Below are 20,136 nucleotides of genomic sequence, written 5' to 3' on the forward strand. Positions count from 1 at the left end.
GAACCCACACCCCGCCTCCTTAAAGGGGCCGCGACTGCCTTTGAGCCGCGTCGGCTCAGAGGGCGTTCGAGAGAGCACTGCGGGCCTCCTGGGCCCTCCCCGTGCCCGACCTCGTCCCCGTCCTCGTCCCCGCCCCGGGGGCGGCCCCGCCTCCCGGAAAGGGATGCGGATAAGCCGGATAAGGTCTTCCCCTCTGGAAAGCCGGGCCCGGGACGCGGCGCGGCCGGAACGTCTAGGTGAGCGTTCGGCGCGGGGCCCCGGGTCCGGCCTGAAGTGCGGCCCTCGGGGCTTCCCTCTCCTCCCCTCCCTTCCCCGGGGGTCTCCCCTTCCCGTGGGTGTTAGTTCTTCTCCTCCCCGGGGTCTGGTCTCCCCTCGGGGTCTCTCCTCCCAAGGTCTACTCTTCCTGGGGGTTCTTTCTCCCCCTCCCCGGGAGTCTGGTCTCCCATCCCCCTCCCGGGTCTCCCCTCTCCGGGGGTCTCCCCTTCCCGAGGATGTCTTCTCCCCCTCCCTGGGGGGCGGTGTCTGGTCTCTCCTTCCTCTCCTTAGAGGTCTCCCCTCCTCCTTTCCAGGGGTCTCTCCGCCTTCTCCCGAGGTTCCGTCCTTTCGGCCTCACTCAGCCCCCGCCCACTCTCTCCTCCTCCGGGCTTTGCGCCGAGAGCGGTGCTGCACCTGAGCACCCTTTACCGGACCCCGCACCTGGCGGCGGCCCCGGGGTTGCGGGGAGGGCCGATGGGGGTGCGGGCGGGAGCTGGCGAGGCTTCAGACACCGCGGGCCACTCGGTTGGACAGTCTACACTCTCCCGGTGCCTGATCCTCGGGTCAGATCTGCGGAGGAGCCGCCGCTCCACGAGCCCCTGGGGGTCCTGGCTCTGCGAGCCGCTCCCTGGTTCCCGTCGGACCTCACCCGTGGTCCCCGTTCACGGTGTCGTCCAGGTGTCAGGCGGCCCCGCCAGGTTCCAGGTCCCCTGGGAAAAGGACGCACGACGTGAGCCCCGAGTTTCCGCGTGATTCGGGGACAGCCCGTCATCCAGCTCCGGGGAGCCGCTACGAGGAGGGGGGCCTCGTGGAGGGTCGCTGCCTGTCACGGGGACAAGTATCCTGTGAATGACTCTAGCGCTTTCCTGAGGGTGGGAAGATGCAAGGATCCGCTCTGTAAATGTTGTTCCTAGAGTGTAACCCTCGAAGGGCCTGTTTTCCCAAAGCGCCAGGCCTCATTCCGTCCTGGGTCTGCGCTCCCCTCGGGCTGCGCTGTGTGCGCCCGGCACCCCATGGCTGGCCGGGGGAACCGGATGGCGAATAACGTAACTGAGTTCACAGCCTTTTTATACGTTTTTCTGATCATTTTTTCGGCCAGAGCGGCATACTGTCTTACTGGTCCCAAATTTCTTTTATAATATAAATTTTTGAAAAGACAGTGTCTCAGTGATTGGATTATTAACGGAATACTGGGTTTTTGTACAGTTTAATTAACATTAAATACTTTAAAACTTTTTATTGTCCGTAAGAATTTTCTTCTTTCCTTCCTCTCCCCCTTTTTTTAACTCATTCTCCCATTTTACTGATTAGAAGTGAACCATAAATTGTATTGTAAGTGCTTATAAGTGCTTTATCTTTTAAGAAATAGACTTTACGTCATCTAACTTGTTAAAGTGTAAAATAGGCTTTTCAGGTAAACTCCTCCACAGATTACATTGAGGTAGATCGCTTCCACTGGGGGTTTCTTTGCTTCCTTGGATCTTTCCACAAGTTCCCCCCTTTGTTTCCCGTTCTGTGCCTGGCCTGGAAGTTCTGGTGGCATCAGGAAGAGATACTGCAAACAACCCTCCTGCTTTCCTTTTTCCAGAGGCCCTGCACCCGCTAACCCTGATCCTGCCCCATCCAAGCGGCTCGCTCTGGAATTCCTGCCTGGAGCTCCCATACCAGGTCAGCCACCCTCCCCCCTTTAGGGTCTGGGTTCAGCTGGGTAGACGGCCGGCCCCTAGGGTGGGCTGTCCCGGGAGCTGTGTCCCACCTGGTCCTGACGGCCTCTGCCCACAGACAGAGGCTGCTGTCAATAAACCACACTGACTTTGAGCAGTTGGACCTGCTAAAACTGAGGTGGTGGGTCTGGAAGGTCCTGAGGAAGAGAGACGGAGGGGCCTCTGGCTACACGTGTGCAGGAGGCTGGGGGGCAGGGCTGCCAGGTTCTCGCATTTTATTTTAGCCTAGTGTGTAAAGTAGAAAAACAGGGACGCTGCCTCCCCGCCCCCCATTCTCCGGAGGGCCTCCAGCAATGGTCTAGGGCTCTGTGGTCCAGCAGCGGGTGTCCCAGGAGAGTGCTGCACACCCTGCAGTCTTGATAGAACTCAGAGTGGAGGCGAGAGAGAAATCTTAACCTGGTGACTTTGCTCTGAAAAAACCTGGTCTTGGACTTTATTTTTACATTTTTTTTTTGGCTGTGTTGAGTCTTTGCTGCTGTGCTGCTGCGCACGAGCTTTCTCTAGTTGCAGCGAGCGGGGGCTACTCTTTGTTGCGATGTGCGGGCTTCTCATCGCGGTGGCTTCTCTTGCTGTGGAGCATGGGCTCTAGGCGCGCAGGCTTTGGTAGTTGTGGCTCATGGGCTTAGTTGCTCCGCAGCATGTGGGATCTTCCTGGGCCAGGGCTCAAACCTGTGTCCCCTGCATTGGCAGGCAGATTCTTAACCACTGCGCCACCAGGGAAGCCCCAGATCTTGGACTTTTTATGTAAAATTATTGGAAGTTTCTTTGTTTTTGAGTAGGCTTAATAATGAACCCATATGCCTTTTTATTCTGAATCATTTATTACAAATTTTTTTTCTTAATCAAATAATCTCATCGATTTTAAAGTTAGTTTTGGGATTCCTGTTCTGCCTTTATAAAAACAAGCAAAACCTCCTAGAAATTTGGCAAAGTTGGGGAGATATATTTTAATTAATATTGGAATATGTATAAATAGAAAGTTGTAGGAGGGAAGGTTTGTGCTCAAAGTATTGATTTTTGCTATCACGCTAAATGAAAAGTAACCTTGGGTTTCACTTTAGTTGAGTCATACTGAAAACCTTTGGTTTTAGGGCGTTTCCTACTTTAAAATATTCAAATGTCATAGGCATGTTTGCCATGCTCTGCAGTGTAAACGGTGCACATTACACACAATAAGGGTGTAGTGGAAACAGGAAGCACTTATATAGAGTTTTAAAAACTTTGAGATGATTATAGAGTCACATAAAGTTTTAAAAAATAATACAGAGAATTCCTATAGAATATACATAGAAAATCCTGAAGATGCCACCAGAAAACTACTAGAACTTATCAATGAATTTGGTAAGGTTGCAGGATACAAAATTAATGCACACAAATCTCTGGCATTCCTATACACTAACAATGAAAAATCAGAAAGAGAAATTAAGGAAACAATCCCATTTACCATCGCAACAAAAAGAATAAAATACCTAGGAATAAACCTACCTAAGGAGATAAAAGACCTGTACTCAGAAAACTTACACTGATGAAAGAAATCAAAGATGACATAAACAGATGGAGAAATATACAATCATTATTGTGAAAATGACTATGCTACCCAAAGCAATATACAGATTCAATGCAATCCCTGTCAAATTACCAATGGCATTCTTTATAGAATTACAACAAAAAATTTTGCAATTCGTATGGAAACACAAAAGACCCCCAAATAGCCAAATCAATCTTGAGAAAAAAATAGAGCTGGAAGAATCAGGCTCGCTGACTTCAGGCTATACTACAAAGCTACAGTAATCAAGACAGTGTGGTATTGGCACAAAAACAGAAATATAGATCAATGGTAGAGGATAGAAAGCCTAGAGATAAACCCACCACATATGGTCATCTAAGCTATGACAAAGGAGGCAAGAACATACAATGGAGAAAGACAGCCTCTCCAATAAGTGGTGCTGGGAAAACTGGACAGCTACCTGTGAAAGAATGAAATTAGAACACTACCTAACACCATACAGAAAAATAAACTCAAAATGGATTAAAGACCTAAATGTTAAGACCGGACACTATAAAACTCTTAGAGGAAGACATAAGAAAAACACTCTGACATAAACCACAGCAAGATCTTTTTTGACCCACCTTCTAGAGTAATGAAAATAAAAACGAGAATAAACAAATGGGACCTAATGAAACTTAAAAGCTTTTGCACAGCAAACCATAAACAAGATGGAAAGACAACCCTCAGAATGGGAGAAAATATTTGCAAATGAAGCAACGAACAAAGGATTAATCTCCAAAATATACAAAGAGCTCATGGAGCTCAATATCAAAAAAACAAACAACCCAATTAAAAAATGGGCAGAAGACCTAAATAGACATTTCACCAAAGAAGACATACACATGGCCAAGAGACACATGAAAAGCTGCTCAACATCACTAATCATTAGAGAAATGCAAATCAAAACTACAATGAGGTACCACCTCACACTGGTCAGAATGGCCATCATCAAAAAATCTGCAAACAGTAAATCCTGGAGAGGGTGTGGAGAAAAGGGAACCCTCTTGCACTGTTTCTGGGAATGTAAATTGATACAGCCACTATGGAGAACAGTATGGAGGGTCCTTAAAAAACTAAAAATAGACCTACCATATGACCTAGCAATCCCACTACTGGGCATATACCCTGAGAAAACCATAATTCAAAAAGAGTCATGTAGGGCTTCCCTGGTGGTGCAGTGGTTGAGAGTCCGCCTGCCGATGCAGGGGACACGGGTTTGAGCCCTGGTCCGGGAAGATCCCACATGCCGCAGAGAGGCTAGGCCTGTGAGCCGTGGTCGCTGAGCCTGTGCGTCCGGAGCCTGTGCTCCACAACGGGAGAGGCCACAACAGTGAGAGGCCCGCGTACCGCAAAAAAAAAAAAAAAAAAAAAAAAAAAAGTCATGTACCACAGTATTCATTGGAGCACTATTTGCAATAGCCAGGACACGGGAGCAACCTAAATGTCAAATGATAGATGACTGGATAAAGAAGACGTGGCACATGTATACAATGGAATATTACTCAGCCATAAGAAGGAACGAAATTGGGTCATTTTGAGAGATGTGGATGGACCTAGAGTCTGTCATACAAAGTGAAGCAAGCCAGAAAGAGAAAAACAAGTATCGTATATTAATGCAGATATGTGGAATCTAGTAAAATGGTACAGATGAACCTATTTGCAGGGCAGGAATAGAGATGTAGAGAACGGACATGTGGACACAGCGGGAGAAGGGGAGGGTGGGACGAATTGGGAGATTAGGTTTGACATAAATCCACTACCATGTATGAAATAGACAGCTAGTGGGAACCTGCTATAAAGCACAGGGAGCTCAGTGCGGTGCTCTGTGATGTCCTAGAAGGGTGGGATGGTGGGGGTGGGAGGGACGTCCAAGGTAGGGGGGATATAGGTATACATATGGCTGATTCACTTCATTGTGCAGCACAAAGTAACACAACGTTGTAAAGCAATTATACTCCAATAATTAAATAAAAGAATTAGATAAATTCAGAAAATACAGAGAAATCCTATAGACCCTTCACCCAGTATCCCCAGCGGGAGCTCTTGCAAAACTGTATCCTAAGCAGGAGCTGGGAGAGATACAGCCCGCTGCCCGATCCGGGTGCACCAGGGCACATGCACGCACTCGTGTGTGTGTAGATCTGTGTCATTCTGTCACACGTGCACGCGCGTGTGGCCACCACCACTGTCAGGGCACAGAACACGTCCACCCCACAGGGTCCCTCCTGCTGCCTTGTTACGTCCACAGCCGTCGCCTCCCCCTTCCCTGGGCCCTGACCCCCACTGTCCCTTCCCCGTCTCTGCAGTTTGTCATTTTAAGAATGTTGTGTAGGGAGTTCCTGGTGGCCTAGTGGTTAGGATTCCAGACTCTCACTGCCAGGGCCCAGGTTCAGTCCCTGGTCTGGGAACTGAGATCCCACAAGCCTCGCGGCCAAAAAAAAGAAGAAGAAAGAAAAGAAGTTGTGTAAATGGCATCATGCGTGAGCGTGGCAGGCTCTCCTCGGCCTTGAGGTCACCCGGGTTACTGCATCAGTCGTTCAAGATGTGGAAATTTTAAGAATTCATTATAAAACCACAACAAATCCAGAGTGTCTTTTTTTATAATTAAGAATAACAATAACAAAATAACACTATTTACTGAAAAAAACATGTTACAGTTTAGTAGTCTGTAGGATTTGGTAGCCGAGTTTGAAGGTAAAATGAGGTGTTTATGGAAAAGGAGTGGTTCATATCTTACGGTCTGTAAATAACTTCATGTTCACGGTAAAAGCTCTTTTCAGTGGAAATGTTAGTGTGACTACAGCTAAAATTCGCAGAGGTTTTTCATAAACGTGAATAGCTATCTTCGGTGTTTCGGGGAGAGGGATAGCTAACTTCGGGAGCTTGTCTGAGGGAGGGGCCCGAGATGGACGGAGGGGTGTTACATGCCAGCTGCGCAGCAGTTTATCTTCCTGAAGTTTGAAATCTGTAGAAGAATCACTTTCTGAGATCTTTTGGAGGAAATGTGCATGTCTAGGTCTGTGCAGTTAACAAAGCGCCTGCAATTTGTGTCTTGGTTCTGAAGGATACTAAATGTGTGCGTGTCTGCAGCAGTGCTTGAATTCTGTCTTTCCCTTGAAACAGTAGGAGCTTAGCAACTGAGTCAATAAAATAACGGACCAGTGATATTGCCGGCTGTCTGTGGGATCAGCGGTTTGTTTGCTTAAGGCGGTAACGTTTACTTAAGGTTGTATTAAAACTGTGCCAGTGAACTCAGGAACTCAGCCCTACTCGATTATCCCACCTCATTAGGAAGCGCGCTGTCCTGCGTCCGTGGATCCTCTGGGAGATGCTGGGACCCAGAGTATCTAAACAAGTATTGAAATCGGACAGTTTCCTGACTTTTTACCCAGAATAGTGAGCCGGTGTGCAGTCTGTAATGGGTGACTTCTGATTGTCATTCTGAACACGGTGGGTCTCCTGCCCTCAGCGGTCGCCTCTGCAGGGTCTGCTGAGGTGCGTGGAGCAGTCGGCCCCCCAGACCGCCGGCTGGGGCTCTTTGCTGCGTTCCCACGTGTGTCTCTGTAAGCTCTGTTGGTGTCCACTTTCTGTTGGCTGTCATTCCTTGGTTTGGTCAGCATTCTATCTCTAGAAGTGCACACTCTTATTTTTGCTAATCTACTTTACCTGGGAAACCAGATTAAACTCATTAGAATTGGGATTACCAGTGAAATGAAAATATATATATTCTAGAATAACATGATTCCTTGGAAACGGTGGGTTTTGTTTTGTTTCGTTTTCTTTTTGGCATAAGGACTTGGGCCTAGATGCCAGGCTCAGTGGGTGTATTTCAGGGTGCGTCTTACCGGGCTCTCCTGCATTTGTCACCTCTTCCGTCTTTGTTCTCTATCTTCCTGCCTCCGAGGTCATTCTTTCTTGGTGACCCTGCTGACCCGGCCTCCATCTGCGCCTGGATCAGCCCTCCTCTGGGCGACACAGCTGCAGCTCCCCCCGCTACTGGGGCCGGGGTCCTGTCTGCGCCCTGCTGCCAGGATGAGCTCCCAGGCGCTGCTTGAAGTCTTCCTTAAGGGAGAAGAGGAGGAACCTGAATCTGCATGATAGAAAGTGTCTGAGTGTGGTTGTAGTTTGTAATTTTTTTTCTCTCCTTGACATCTTGTTAGCACGTAAAGGTAGGCTGACATTGGAAATTTGACGGAATTCCAGGTGACTCAGGAAAGCACACGGTACGGCTCAGCCAGCTCGGCTCCATTTCCCAGCCCCTCGGACCTGGTTCCAGGGCCCCTCATCTGTGATGGGGGAAGCAGGTGGTGTTTCCTGGCCTTTGATATGTGAACCGTATGAAATGGAATTGGTTTTTGTCTTTTGTACATGGTAGATTTAGTAGGTATATGAGGCTGAGTTTCACTTTAAAAAGTTGCTTTTAAATTCAGATGTAATCTTTAATCTCAGCTCTTCATCAGGCACCATACTTTAAATTCAGTGTTTGATTGTGATCTAAGTGCAGCAGATAGTTCAGATGTTGTTCTACGAAAAATAACATTTTCCTCGGAAAAGTGGTAGTTTTTAGTAATTATTTAAAACTTTAATCTCCATAGCAATGAGTCATCGTTCAACTATACGTGTCAATACATCTCTTTCAGCTGAGAATGCGCATCTCAAATGCAAGCCCGACTTAGCAGGAGTCTTTGGACCGCCTTGCCCTGTCCCTCAAGTCGGATCATGAAGGTGCTGGGGAGAAGCCACCTGTGGGTGTGGCTCCCGTTCCTTCACCTGCTGGCCAGCGGCGCGGAGCACGAGGAAGCGGTGAGACACGCCATCGAGTTGCACCGGCGCCAAGGGGCGGCCGTCACCCAGAGGAGACAGTGGGTCCTGGACGGTTGCAGAAAGCTCTCCGGGCTTCTTCGCCAAAAGGCTGTGGTTCTTAACAAACTGAAAAGTGCAGTCAGAGCAGTGGAAAAAGACGCCAGCCTTTCGGATGAAGAGAAGCTGTTTCAGGTGCACATGTTTGAAATTTTCCAGAAAGAGCTGAATGAAAGTGAAAACTCAGTCTTCCAGGCCGTCCATGGACTCCAGAGAGCCCTGCAGGGCGACTACAGGGACGTGGCCAACGTGAAGGAGAGCAGCAGGCAGCGCCTGGAGGCCCTGCGGAAGGCAGCCATCAAGGTGGGTCCAAGGCGGGGCGGGGTGCCCAGCGGAGGGGGCTCCGATCTGACCCAGCAGGCGCAGGAGAGCCGCTCCCTTGGCGCAGTCACTTAGCAGGGCCACACTTGAGCACTTCTAGGGGTCTCTCATGCTTTCTCCATGGTGGAGATCCCTGGGTATTGAAAGGAGTTACTCATGTTCCCCCAGTGAACTGACGTGGAAATAAGCCCATTGTAATTGCCGTCAGGGTTTTGAGCTTCTGATAAGAATTACTTGTAGTGTGAAGGCTGACTTTCTTCAAGGCCCACATACTGAAAACAAAAATATTAAAGGTAGTTTTAAACAAATGTATACATTTGAATTAAGGATTTTGATGAAGGATACTTTTATTTTATTTTTTAATTTTTATTATTTTTTAAATAAATTTATTTATTTTTGTTTTTTGGCTGCGTTGGGTCTTTGTTGCTGCGCACAGGCTTTCTCTAGTTGCGGCGAGCTGGGGCTGCTCTTTGTTGCGGTGCGCGGGCTTCTCGTTGCAGTGGCTTCTCTTGTTGTGGAGCACGGGCTCTAGGTGCACAGGCTTTAGTAGATGCGGCGCGTGGGCTCAGTAGTTGTGGCTTGCCAGCTCTAGAGCACAGCCTCAGTAGCTGTGGCGCACGGGCTTAGCTGCTCCGCGGTATGTGGGATCTTCCCGGACCAGGGCTCGAACCTGTGTCTCCTGCATTGGCAGGTAGATTCTTAACCACTGCACCACCAGGGAAGCCCCTGAAGGATACTTTTTTTTGTTGTTGTTGTGGTACGCGGGCCTCTCGCTGTTGTGGCCTCTCCCGCTGCGGAGCACAGGCTCCGGACGCGCAGGCTCAGCGGCCATGGCTCACGGGCCCAGCCGCTCCACGGCATGTGGGATCTTCCCAGACTGGGACACGAACCCGTGTTCCCTGCATTGGCAGGCAGACTCTCAACCACTGCGCCACCAGGGAAGCCCTACCCTGAAGGATACTTTTAAAATGATGAGAAGAAACTATTATTACGTCAGATGCGATAGTTATATAATACTTTGAAGCTGTCATTTAAGCCATCTGTCGTGTGCCAGGCCCTGTAAATGTACGAAGCATCATGTCGTCTTCATGGAAAGGCTGTGGCAATATCATACAGCTTCAAAAGTAAAGAAGGTACAAAGTATTAAACTTTGTTTTGCCCAAGTGTGGTAGTTTGGGTAGGAATGTGGTGATGGGGTAAGTAGCCCCCTGGACTCGGGCGTCCTGCCTGTTGTTGGAAACAGACCGCCCCCCCCCAGCGGGATCACCGCCTCACCAGGTCCTTCGCACGGGTGGGACATTAAACTCCTTGGCGTTAAAGAGGGAGTCACAGGGGTGTCGGTTTGCGGTAGTTTAACGGTAGAACAGAGAACAAACATGAGTTTGAGTGGCGCTGCCCCCACCCGCCTGCTCTCTGCTGGTTCTGGCCTCACGGGTCTGAGGCGGTCCAGGCGCTGAGTAGAGGCCGCGAAACGGCGAGCCTGTGCCTGGGGCCGCCCTCCGCTCGGCGCCCACTACGCCTCGAACGTGAGCAAGTAGAGGGATTTGATTTGCGATCCCTCGAGCTTGAGCATGGCCGTGCGCTCTACGCGTGTTAAACTCTGTTCCCAGCACCAGCCGTCAACCGTGCACGTAAGCAACGCTGTCAGGCTCTCCTGGAACATCTCCCCTTCGTAACCTGGGAGCCCACTGTGTTCCGCTCAGAAGCGTCTAGCTAAGTAGGCAGGTGCGCAGCTGGGCTTCACACGCAGCCGGCACAGTGGCTGCAACCGCATCAGGGTCGGCGGGTGGTTTTCGTGTGAAGAGAGGACCTTCGGCGTCTCTTTACGCTGGTGTGTTACATCCGTGTGTGTGTAAGTAGCCTTCCTGCGGGCTTTGCAGTGCCCTGGGGCACCTGGCCTCCACTGCCGTGTTCGCAGCGGGCAGGTCGTCCAGGTTTCCTTCGTCATAAACACCACCCTTCATTTCTTGCAAATGAATAGGAAGAGACGGAGTATGTGGAGCTTCTGGCAGCAGAAAGACATCAGGCTGAAGTTCTTAAAAGCATGCAGCATCGGAACAAAAGTTTATCCCTCCTGGATGAGATCCTTGAGGACGTGAGGAAGGCGGCAGACCGTCTGGAGAAGGAGACGGAGGAACGCGCTTTTGACGACAATAGGTCGGTGAGTAGCATCCCCAGCAAGGTCCCCTCCGCCTGCCGAGCCGCTGAGAGGACGTGCACTTGGGACTGTTTGCGGGTGTACGGTAGTGCAGGCTGAAAACGAAGATGAGGCTGACGCACTCGTGTGGCCCTGAAGACGTGCCCCGTTTCCGCTGCTTCCCGCCCGGCCCCGTGTTTGGTCAGCGCCGCGCCCCCCCGACTGCCCCGCGCCCAGCAGCTCGTCTGTCTCCCCAGCCTTGGCTCCGGTCTCAGGAAGCTGGCCCTGGATGGCCACGTTTCGGTGCAGATCTGCCCGGGAGAGGCTCGCTCCTTACAGGAAACCACCTTTGGGTCCCAAGCAGCATGTCAGAGTGAGTCCTGGGACGGACTCAGGAAAGGGTTAGGTAATGACAGCAAACCAGAGCAAGGCTGAAGAGGGAAGGGGAGTGGGGCCCACAGTGACCCCGGGGCGGGGGAGGCTCTGGGTGTGTGAGGGCCGTGCGCCTGGGGAAAGTGTCATTGCTTTTACCCCGCTCACCAGGCACTCTGCCCTCCGCGGCTCCGGGCTTTTCCACACTGGCCCTCCCCCGGTCCTCCCGTGGTTCAGTTCAGCCTGGCACCGTCCCCGTGGGGCTGGCGCGGACCCCGTGGGGACAGGCCCAGCCCAAGACGGCCCCCCACTCCAAATGCCAACGCTCCTCCCTCCGGCGTTTGCTGTGCTGCCCACAGAGCTCAGTCTGTTTGCTAGGTTAGCAGATTGGCACGAAGGACACAGCTCAGATGGAAGAGGTACAGGGGCAGGGTGTGGGGGACGGTGGCCGCTCCCCTGCCCGCTCCGGGCCTGGCGGCCTCCCCCAAACACCTCCACATGTTCAGCAGCCTGGAAGCTCTCGGAAGCTCGTGCCTGAAGGGTCTTCACGGAGGCTTTGTTATTTAGGCTCCTGACAAACTCGGCCTTCAGCCCCTCTGCCCTCCCAGAGGCCGTGGTGGAGCGGCGAGTTCAGCCCTCATCACGTGGCCGGCTCCTCTGGTGACCAGCCCCTCCCGTGGGTACCCGGGGGCTCTCCACCACCCCTCGCTCACCCGAGGGCAGGTGAGGTTGCGAGGGGCTTATTATGAAGGACAGCACACTCCTTTCACCTCTGCTGCTCTGGAGCGATTCGGGAACCGAGGCCAAAAGACCCAATATAGGGCAAGATGTTTGCATCGCTCTTTATCACTCAGGAAGTCCTGAGGGTTTGGGGGCTGTGGGCAGGAAAGGGGTCTAAGACCAAATATGTGTTCCTTGTTACAGATCACAGCGCCATGCCCTGAATCAGGTAGAGTAGGTGTTTGGAAGTAATAGAAATCCTGAACACTTCCATCCTTAAATCACTTTTCAATTGAAAGGCTTTTTCGAATTTTCTAATTTATCGGTCTTCGGTCACACTTGACAGAATGCTGAGAACGTTCCTGTCGTTCTTCTGTGTGGGACTTACTCTCTAACATTTGACCTTGAACTTAAACACGTCTAATTGGTTGTAGTGACACAACACTGTCATTGTTACAGGTCAGAGGGGTCAACTTTGAGGCAGTTCTGCGGGTGGAAGAGGACGAGGCCGGCTCCAAGCAGAACCTCACGAACCGGGAGGTCGAGGAGGACCTGGGCCTGAGCATGCTCATCGACTCCCAGAATAACCAGTACATCCTGACCAAGCCCAGGGATGCCACCATCCCGCGGGCAGACCCCCACCTCATCAAGGTAGCCCGCGCCTCCGCCTGGCACCCACGTCCGCTGCCTAAAAGTTGACTTCGCTAGAATAGCTCCTTCTCACGGGGCAGAGAGGGCCTGGCTGTGGTTTCACGTGTGGCCTGTGTCGACGTGGGGGCGGCCTGAGGTGCACACCTGCACCCTTGGAGGGAGCCGGGCTAGTTGGGGGACGTGGAATTCTTTAGACTCGAGGTCGACAGGGTTGTGGTTCGGGATCACTGTTTGGACCTGGACCGTGTGAGTGACAGGTGTGAGAGGGAGGGAGTGCAGCCTGCGCAGGGCCACATCAGTCGCTGGGTCTCCAGCTAAACTCCCTGACGCTGGAGTCTGTTCAGGAGAAGAGACCGAGGCAAAGAACTCAGCCTTCAAGGTGCTGCCAGGACAGACAGCCGAGGGGCAGGTAGACATGCGGTCCCCACGGGCTTGTCCCGTGTGAGGGGCTGATCCCTGAACTGCTGTCTCGAATCCAGAGGTAAAAGACAGCACGTGTGCGGCCTTCCTTGGTTTTGACCACGTGGGGACTGGGAGGGGCTGAGTCTGAGAACGCGACTTCGTGCCCTTGGCGAGGGGCAGGGTCTCTCCACTGCGCAGTTGCCCCCCTTCCCCTTTGTACGTAGCATAGCTTCTGGGGCGGCATCTTGAGGCCACGTGAATACCCCATTCCTCGCCACCCGCAGGCCAGCAGCCTTAGCACCGTCCACGAGTCTCTTCTGGACCGGTTCATACCCTGAAGGTTAGGTCGCCTTCGTGCCGTGGGAGCACAGTGGGGAAGGGCTCCCGGACTCGAGCCCTGAGAGGAGTCCTCGTACTCACAGTTCTCAGAGGACTGTCACGGGGTCCACGCGAGACAGACACATCACTGTAATCGTTAGACGCTGAGGGGCGAGCCTAACCTGCTCCCAGAAGCCTCCCTCGGCTCCCGCACTTGCCTTTCTGCCCCCTCAGTGAGGCCAGGGTACTGTCCCACCCTACCTTCTCCTTTCTCTTGCTGCCTGTTATCTTATGTGTGTGTTTCTTGTCTGTTTATCCTTCTGTTAGGACATCGTCACCATAGGGATGTTGTCCTTACCATGCGGCTGGCTCTGTACAACGATAGGACTGCCGACCATGTTTGGTTACATCATCTGTGGCGTGCTTCTGGGGCCCTCCGGACTCAACAGTATTAAGGTAAGAACAAAATTGAACTGTTTAGTGTCTGTTGACCTTGAATTAATGAAGATAGCAGTTTCTTATAAATCACATTAAAGAAGATGTCTTTTAAAGTTAACTGAGGAATCTCTAAAGTGTAAGAAAGTCATTTTGTTCATTAATGAATGAGCAGCTTGACCAGACAAATGATCCTCTTCGTGTCTTTAAAATTATATTAGTTTTAAAGATTCTGTTCGCAGTAATATTATGGGCTGGATTATTCGGACACTGAAAGGAACTAAAAATCCTGGATTAAATGTATTTTTAAAACATGCTTGGAGGGCTTCCCTGGTGGCGCAGTGGTTGAGAGTCCGCCTGCCGATGCAGGGGACATGGGTTCGTGCCCCGGTCCAGGAGGATCCCACATGCCGCGGAACGGCTGGGCCTGTGAGCCATGGCTGCTGAGCCTGCGCGTCCGGAGCCTGTGCTCCACGACGGGAGAGGCCACAACAGTGAGAGGCCCGCGTAAAAAAAAAAAACAAAAAAACATGCTTGGGACTTCCCTAGTGGTGCAGTGGTTAAGAATCCACCTGCCAAGGCAGGGGACACGGCTTCGAGCCCTGGTCTGGGAAGATCCTGCGTGCTGCGGAGTGACTAAGCCTGTGTGCCACAACTACTGAGCCTGCGCTCCAGAGCCTGTGAGCCATGACTACTGAGCCCGTGTGCCACGACTACTGAGCCCGCGTGCCACGACTACTGAGCCCGCGTGCCACGACTACTGAGCCCACGCGCCGCATCTACTGAAGCCTGCGCACCTAGAGCCCGTGCTCCGCAACAAGAGAAGCCACCACAATGAGGAGCCCGTGCACTGCAACGAAGAGTAGCCCCTGCTCGCTGCAACTAGAGAAAGCCCGCGCACAGCGACGAAGACCCAGTGCAGCAAGAAAATAAATAAAAATTAAAAAAACCAAAAAACCAAAAACCACGCTTAACACCCTGAGAAGCTGGTAAAGTAGTGAGCAGTGACCCAGCCTGGCTGTGGGTGTCTGGAGGCCCGGGAGGATGCGGGTGCTGAGGCTGCTCCTGCTGAAGGCTGTTTGCTGAGCAGATTGAGGGGAGCATTGTCCTGTGTTGGTGGCGCTTTTGACGGTGAGGAAAGAGTCCCAAGCCTTGTGGGCTTCAAGCTGGGTCCTTGAAAAGAAAACGCAATGTGGACAAAGGGAAAGAGAGTGCCATGTAGAGGTGTCCTGGTCCCACCCCAGCGGAACCTGCACTGCAGGGTGTGGGAAGGGGCCACGGTGTGCCCCGCCCTGCCTGATGCTTCCCTTTGGGTAGCATGGGAGTCGGTGAAGCGGGGGCTCCACCTGCAGCCTCATCCCCTCCTTGGCGTAGCCCACCCGCACCGGGTCTGGAGGGTCCTGAGGGATCCCCCCGCTGGACAACACGGGGGGGTCGAGGCGGCCTTCACACTGACTGATCCTCACAGCAGACTGTGTTGCCAGGTGAGAAGTACCTGGATGCTGCCGGCTGAGAGCCTGGACCTTGGTGAGGAGATGAGTGTAGCCGCTACCCAGCCCGGTGGCTTCTGGGAAGCCTGGTTTTAATTCAACTTTTTTTTTTTTTAACATCTTTATTGGAGTATAATTGCTTTAAAATGGTGTGTTAGTTGCTGCTGTATAACAAAGTGAATCAGCTATACATATATATATATCCCCGTATCTCTTCCCTCTTGCGTCTCCCTCCCACCCTCCCTATCCCACCCCTCTAGGTGGTCACAAAGCACTGAGCTGATCTCCCTGTGCTATGCGGCTGCTTCCCACTAGCCATCTGTTTTACATTTGGGAGTGTATATATGTCCATGCCACCCTCTCACTTCGTCCCAGCTTACCCTTCCCCCTCCCCGTGTCCTCACGTCCATTCTCTACGTCTGCGTCTTTATTCCTCTCCTGCCCCTAGGTTCTTCAGAACTATTCTTTTTTAGATTCCATATATATGTGTTAGCATATGGTATTTGTCTTTCTCTTTCTGACTTACCTCACTCTGTATGACAGACTCTAGGTCCATCCATCTCACTACAAATAACTCAATTTCATTTCTTTTTATGGCTGAGTAATATTCCATTGTATATATGTGCCACATCTTCTTTATCCATTCATCTGTCGAGAGACACTTAGGTTGCTTCCATGCCCTGGCTATTGTAAATAGTGCTGAAATGAACATTGTGGTACATGACTCTTTTTCAATTACGGTTTTCTCTCAGCTTTTTAAATAGGTAGTTTTTATGTGATTGAAACAGTATAAAAAGCTGTAGGTGAAAAATCTTTGCCTGACCTTGTCCCATCCCTCCCTTTCCAGAACATTTGCAAACACTGGAAGACACAAATGTATCTTCCTTTTCCTTTTTACTTAACAGCAAAGATAGCTCATAAGCGAAGAATTAAGGCTAAATAACTAGGCAATAGATCCAACTGGATACTGTGAATATTGCGTCTCTTAATAAATTACCTCTACCCTGGAAAAACCATATAATTACAGTAGATAAAAATACCAAGATCAGGACTTCCCTGCGCTCCCAATGCAGGGGGCCCAGGTTCCATCCCTGGTCGGGGAACTAGATCTGCATGCCACATGGTGTGGCCAGAAACAAAAAACATAAACAAAAACAAAACCCCAAACAAACGAACAAAAATACCAAGATAAAATTACCAAATTAAAAGTGCAAGATCATACTAGCCGAAAGTGGGAGTGGTTAATGGAGAGAGTCTAATTGTATATAATTGTACTTCAGTATTTATCTTTTCATAGGAGGGAGTTAACAGACTTTCATTTTCTAAGTCAAGAAGTATAGGTTTAAGTATGTTACTTTGAAGTCAGGTTGCAGCCTAATTTTCAAAAGGGAAAATAAATAGTAGCAGTAAGGAAGCATAAAAAGCAGAAGACATAAGAGAATTGAGAGCAAATGTTGTTTTATAGCAAATATATGTGGAATAAACTTCTGTATGAAAAGAGACAGGTTTGCAGATGGTGTCAGGAAAAAAAGTACAACAAACGAGACTGAATAAAAATAAAGTGACTAAAAGGTTGAGAGTGAAAGGAGGAAATGTGCTGATAGAAAGAGGGCAAATCGGTGGTGTTCACAGCCAGCAGACAGAGGAGGTGCACGGCGGGGCCTGGGTGGCACACCGACACACGAAGGCCTGGACTCTATTTTCACGTGTTCAGGGAACGTTGAAAAAATCAAAAAGTTAGTGGCCATAATGCAAACCTCAACTGTAAATAATATAAGTAGTACCAAATGTACTGGTATGAACAACACTGTCTGCTGTAGTGCAGGAACGTTGATGGCAAAAAGCAAATGAGGGGCACTGTACGTCAGGACCTGTGGGGAGTGGCCAGATGGGGTCCAGGAGAAAATCCCACACTCAGTCTCACCCAGACCCAAGGAAAGTAAAGCACTCCTGTCAGTTAAGTGTTAAACTCAGGTTTAATGCCTCCCCGTCCCCAAAGGAAGCTAATGGAAGGAAGTAATGGAAGTACCAGTGGAAATTAATGAACTTGAAAGTGGGTGAATTCATGAGTTGTTTCCTAGAAAATAAATAAAAATATTCCTCCAGCTAATCAAGAAAAAGGAAAAAAGGCACTACCGTCAGGAAGTTCAGAGTATCTCAGATATAGAGGAAATTCAGATCGTTGTTTGTTGTTTCAAATACTGGGCATTTTGGTGGAGTGCCACTGCGTATGTTAGGACAAGGTGGTTCTGTGAAGCACACGTGATGTCTTAAATACGTTCAGTTTTACGGTTTTAAAACTTTCTTGTCTCTCAGTCAGTTGTGCAGGTGGAGACGTTGGGAGAATTTGGCGTGTTCTTTACTCTCTTCCTCGTTGGCTTAGAATTTTCCCCAGAGAAGCTGAGAAAGGTGAGTCCACCAGTGTGCTTGTGTCGTTGCCCCACTGAGATTAACGTGCCCTGCAACCACCGTCCACGTTCGTTGGAGACTTGCCCAGCAGATGAGGTCTGTTTAGAGTAGAATATGGTGTTGTAGTTTGATGTTATTTCTGGAACATAAACTCCAGAAGATAAAATGTTTAAAAAAAAAGAGTGAAAATTCAGTGAATAAATGGAATTAGCTTTCAGTGGCTAATTCCAAACTGGGTCTGAGAAGTGCTGTGTTCAAACTTACTGATTTTGAGTCCCTCCAAGAGGGTCCAACGCTGGTAGAGGCCGAAATATCATAGGGATGGAACATTCAGTGTGTTACTCTGGGGAAAAACTCCTCGTTTTCCTAAATAAGTGGCAAATTTTGATTATTGCTGTGTCACTGTAAGATGAAAATATCTGAAAGGTTAATAGTATTTAAGACCATATGTATGAATAAATGTTAAAATAGTGGAAGCAACAGTTCCTCCTAAATTTGTTGACTTTTAGAATGATTACTTTGAAAGCCGGAATATTCGAGAATGGAAACGGGGTTAGGTTGGAAGTGAATTCATGAAAAGCTACTTTGTGTTTGAACAGACAGCTCACAGAAGAGGAGAAAGCTGATGAGAAAGCAGATGGGGGTGTGTGGGAAATGACAGGGAGGCTGCTGGTTACAGGAAGGGGCAGCTCCATCCAGGCCCCGTTTGCCACCAGCTTAACAGGACACTAGTGTCGAGCCAGCAGGGGTCTCAGTGACTTTGCGGGTGGTCACTGGGCGCCCTCCCACCAGGCTGATGAGAGTGACAGCTCGTGCCCCTTCTGGGGAGCAGTCCGGCAGTTGGATTCGAGAGCCTTGCCAGGTTCACGTCCTTCACTTGTGGTTCTGCTCCTGGGTTTCTAGGCAAAGGGAAGAGTCAAGCCCAAGTTTTGGTTTTTGTTTTTAAAATTAGCCCCTAAAAGGTACTCAGCTCCTCACTGTAGCATTTTTATGGAAGATCCAAAGCAGGCTGGGTGTCTGAGGCTAAGCTGGGGTGTAGCTGCTGGGTGGACTCTTACGTAGCCATTAAAAGTGTTATAAGAATGTGCAGTAACAAAGAGAAAAATGTTAAATGCTGAACTTCAGAAGAAAAAGCGAGCGTATAGTGTGACTGTGGCGACACAGAAGGAGCCCAGAAGCGTCAAACACCCGTGGGTGCTGCTCTCCAAGTCCTCTCTGACCACCAGCGTGCTTCCTGCAGGAAGGGAAGTGAGCTCGGCCTGAGCCTGCGCTGCCGTAGGAGCAGCTGTGCCCGGCCCTGCCCACCCCTCTCCCCAGTTCCTCCTTTTCTTCTTTCTTTTTGTTTTTTAATAAATTTATTTACTTATTTTTATTTTTGGCCATGTTGGGTCTTTGTTGCTGCGCGCGGGCTTTCTCTAGTTGCGGCGAGCAGGGGCTACTCTGTTGTGGTGCGCAGGCTTCTCATTGCGGTGGCTTCTCTTGTTGTGGAGCACAGGCTATAGGCGTGTGGGCTCAGTAGTTGTGGCGCGTGGGCTCAGTAGTTGTGGCACGCGGGCTCAGTAGTTGTGGCTTTCGGGCTCTAGAGCACAGGCTCAGTAGTTGTGGTGCACGGGCTTAGTTGCTCCACGGTGTGTGGGATCTTCCCAGACCAGGGCTCGAACCTGTGTCCCCTGCACTGGCAGGCGGATTCCTAACCACTGTGCCACCAGGGAAGTCCCGCCCCCTTTTTTTCTATTAAAGCTCCATTTGTCCATCCACTGACGACTCACTTCCTGTCAGTTTTCCTCCTCATACAGTGTCCTGAGTCAGTTCAGGGCTTTCTCCTGGTACTCTGGTATCTTTTTCATCCTTCTGGCACAATCACCTCCATGTGTTAATTTCTGAATCTAAAGTATAAAGAAAATTGGCCACTTCTCTTGGTCCTAAGGGAAGTGGCCGAATTCTTCCTGTTAATTCCGTTGAGGTGTGTGTTGTGGCTGGGCCAGAGGGGCCTGGCGAGGACCTGTGGGGTCTCCCGGGAGCGGGAGGGTCTTCCCAGGCAGCCCTGTGAAAGCGCAGCCTGGACCCCTCGGTGTTCACGTGCGTTCAGACGTTCACAGCAAGCAGCGGTGTTACCTTGCGGTTAGGAGTGCGGAGGGGCAGCGTCTGGTCCCCCCGCGTCCCTGGTGCAGCCACCTCAGCTGGCGCGTTCTCATCTGGGCTGTGAGGGGTTGGGAAGAGTCAGGTGTCCTCTGGGTCCAGAGTCTCATAGCTGTCTTCCCCAGCACTGTGGTGTTCAGGGTTAAATAAGGAAGTAACGTCATTCACCATGATGTTTGCGTGCCTGCATCAGTGTGATACGTTTTTGTGATGCTTTAGGGATTTTGCGCCGGGGGATGCAGCCTGAGGCAGGGCTCGTGGGAGCAGGTGTGTGTCGTAAGTCAGGGCAGGGGCTTGGGCGGGGACCGGCCTTATTGGGTGCCTTTGGGTCTGGGGCGAGCTGGGGTCTCTAAT

The 20,136-nt window shown here is 50.5% G+C and overlaps 1 protein-coding gene across 4 annotated transcripts in view; it reads left to right on the plus strand.

Annotated features, from left to right (window-relative positions):
- The first annotated feature begins 53 nt into the window (after positions 1 to 53).
- The window catches only part of TMCO3 (transmembrane and coiled-coil domains 3), a 31,145-nt gene continuing 11,062 nt past the window's right edge, over positions 54 to 20,136 (plus strand). For 2 of the 4 annotated variants that reach the window (XM_059995887.1, XM_059995890.1), the window contains exons 1-7: positions 54 to 236; positions 1,844 to 1,923; positions 8,169 to 8,691; positions 10,691 to 10,870; positions 12,398 to 12,589; positions 13,637 to 13,765; positions 17,551 to 17,643. In XM_059995887.1, coding sequence (XP_059851870.1) covers positions 8,188 to 8,691; positions 10,691 to 10,870; positions 12,398 to 12,589; positions 13,637 to 13,765; positions 17,551 to 17,643 — 1,098 coding nt within the window. In that variant the 5' untranslated portion in view covers positions 54 to 236; positions 1,844 to 1,923; positions 8,169 to 8,187. Of the gene's footprint in view, positions 237 to 1,790; positions 1,924 to 7,722; positions 7,752 to 8,168; positions 8,692 to 10,690; positions 10,871 to 12,397; positions 12,590 to 13,636; positions 13,766 to 17,550; positions 17,644 to 20,136 lie in introns of those variants that run through there. The other 2 variants (XM_059995888.1, XM_059995889.1) reach the window with 2 other exon arrangements.

The sequence above is a fragment of the Delphinus delphis genome, chromosome 18 (genome assembly GCF_949987515.2).
Source record: "Delphinus delphis chromosome 18, mDelDel1.2, whole genome shotgun sequence".
Classification (NCBI taxonomy): domain Eukaryota; kingdom Metazoa; phylum Chordata; class Mammalia; order Artiodactyla; family Delphinidae; genus Delphinus; species Delphinus delphis.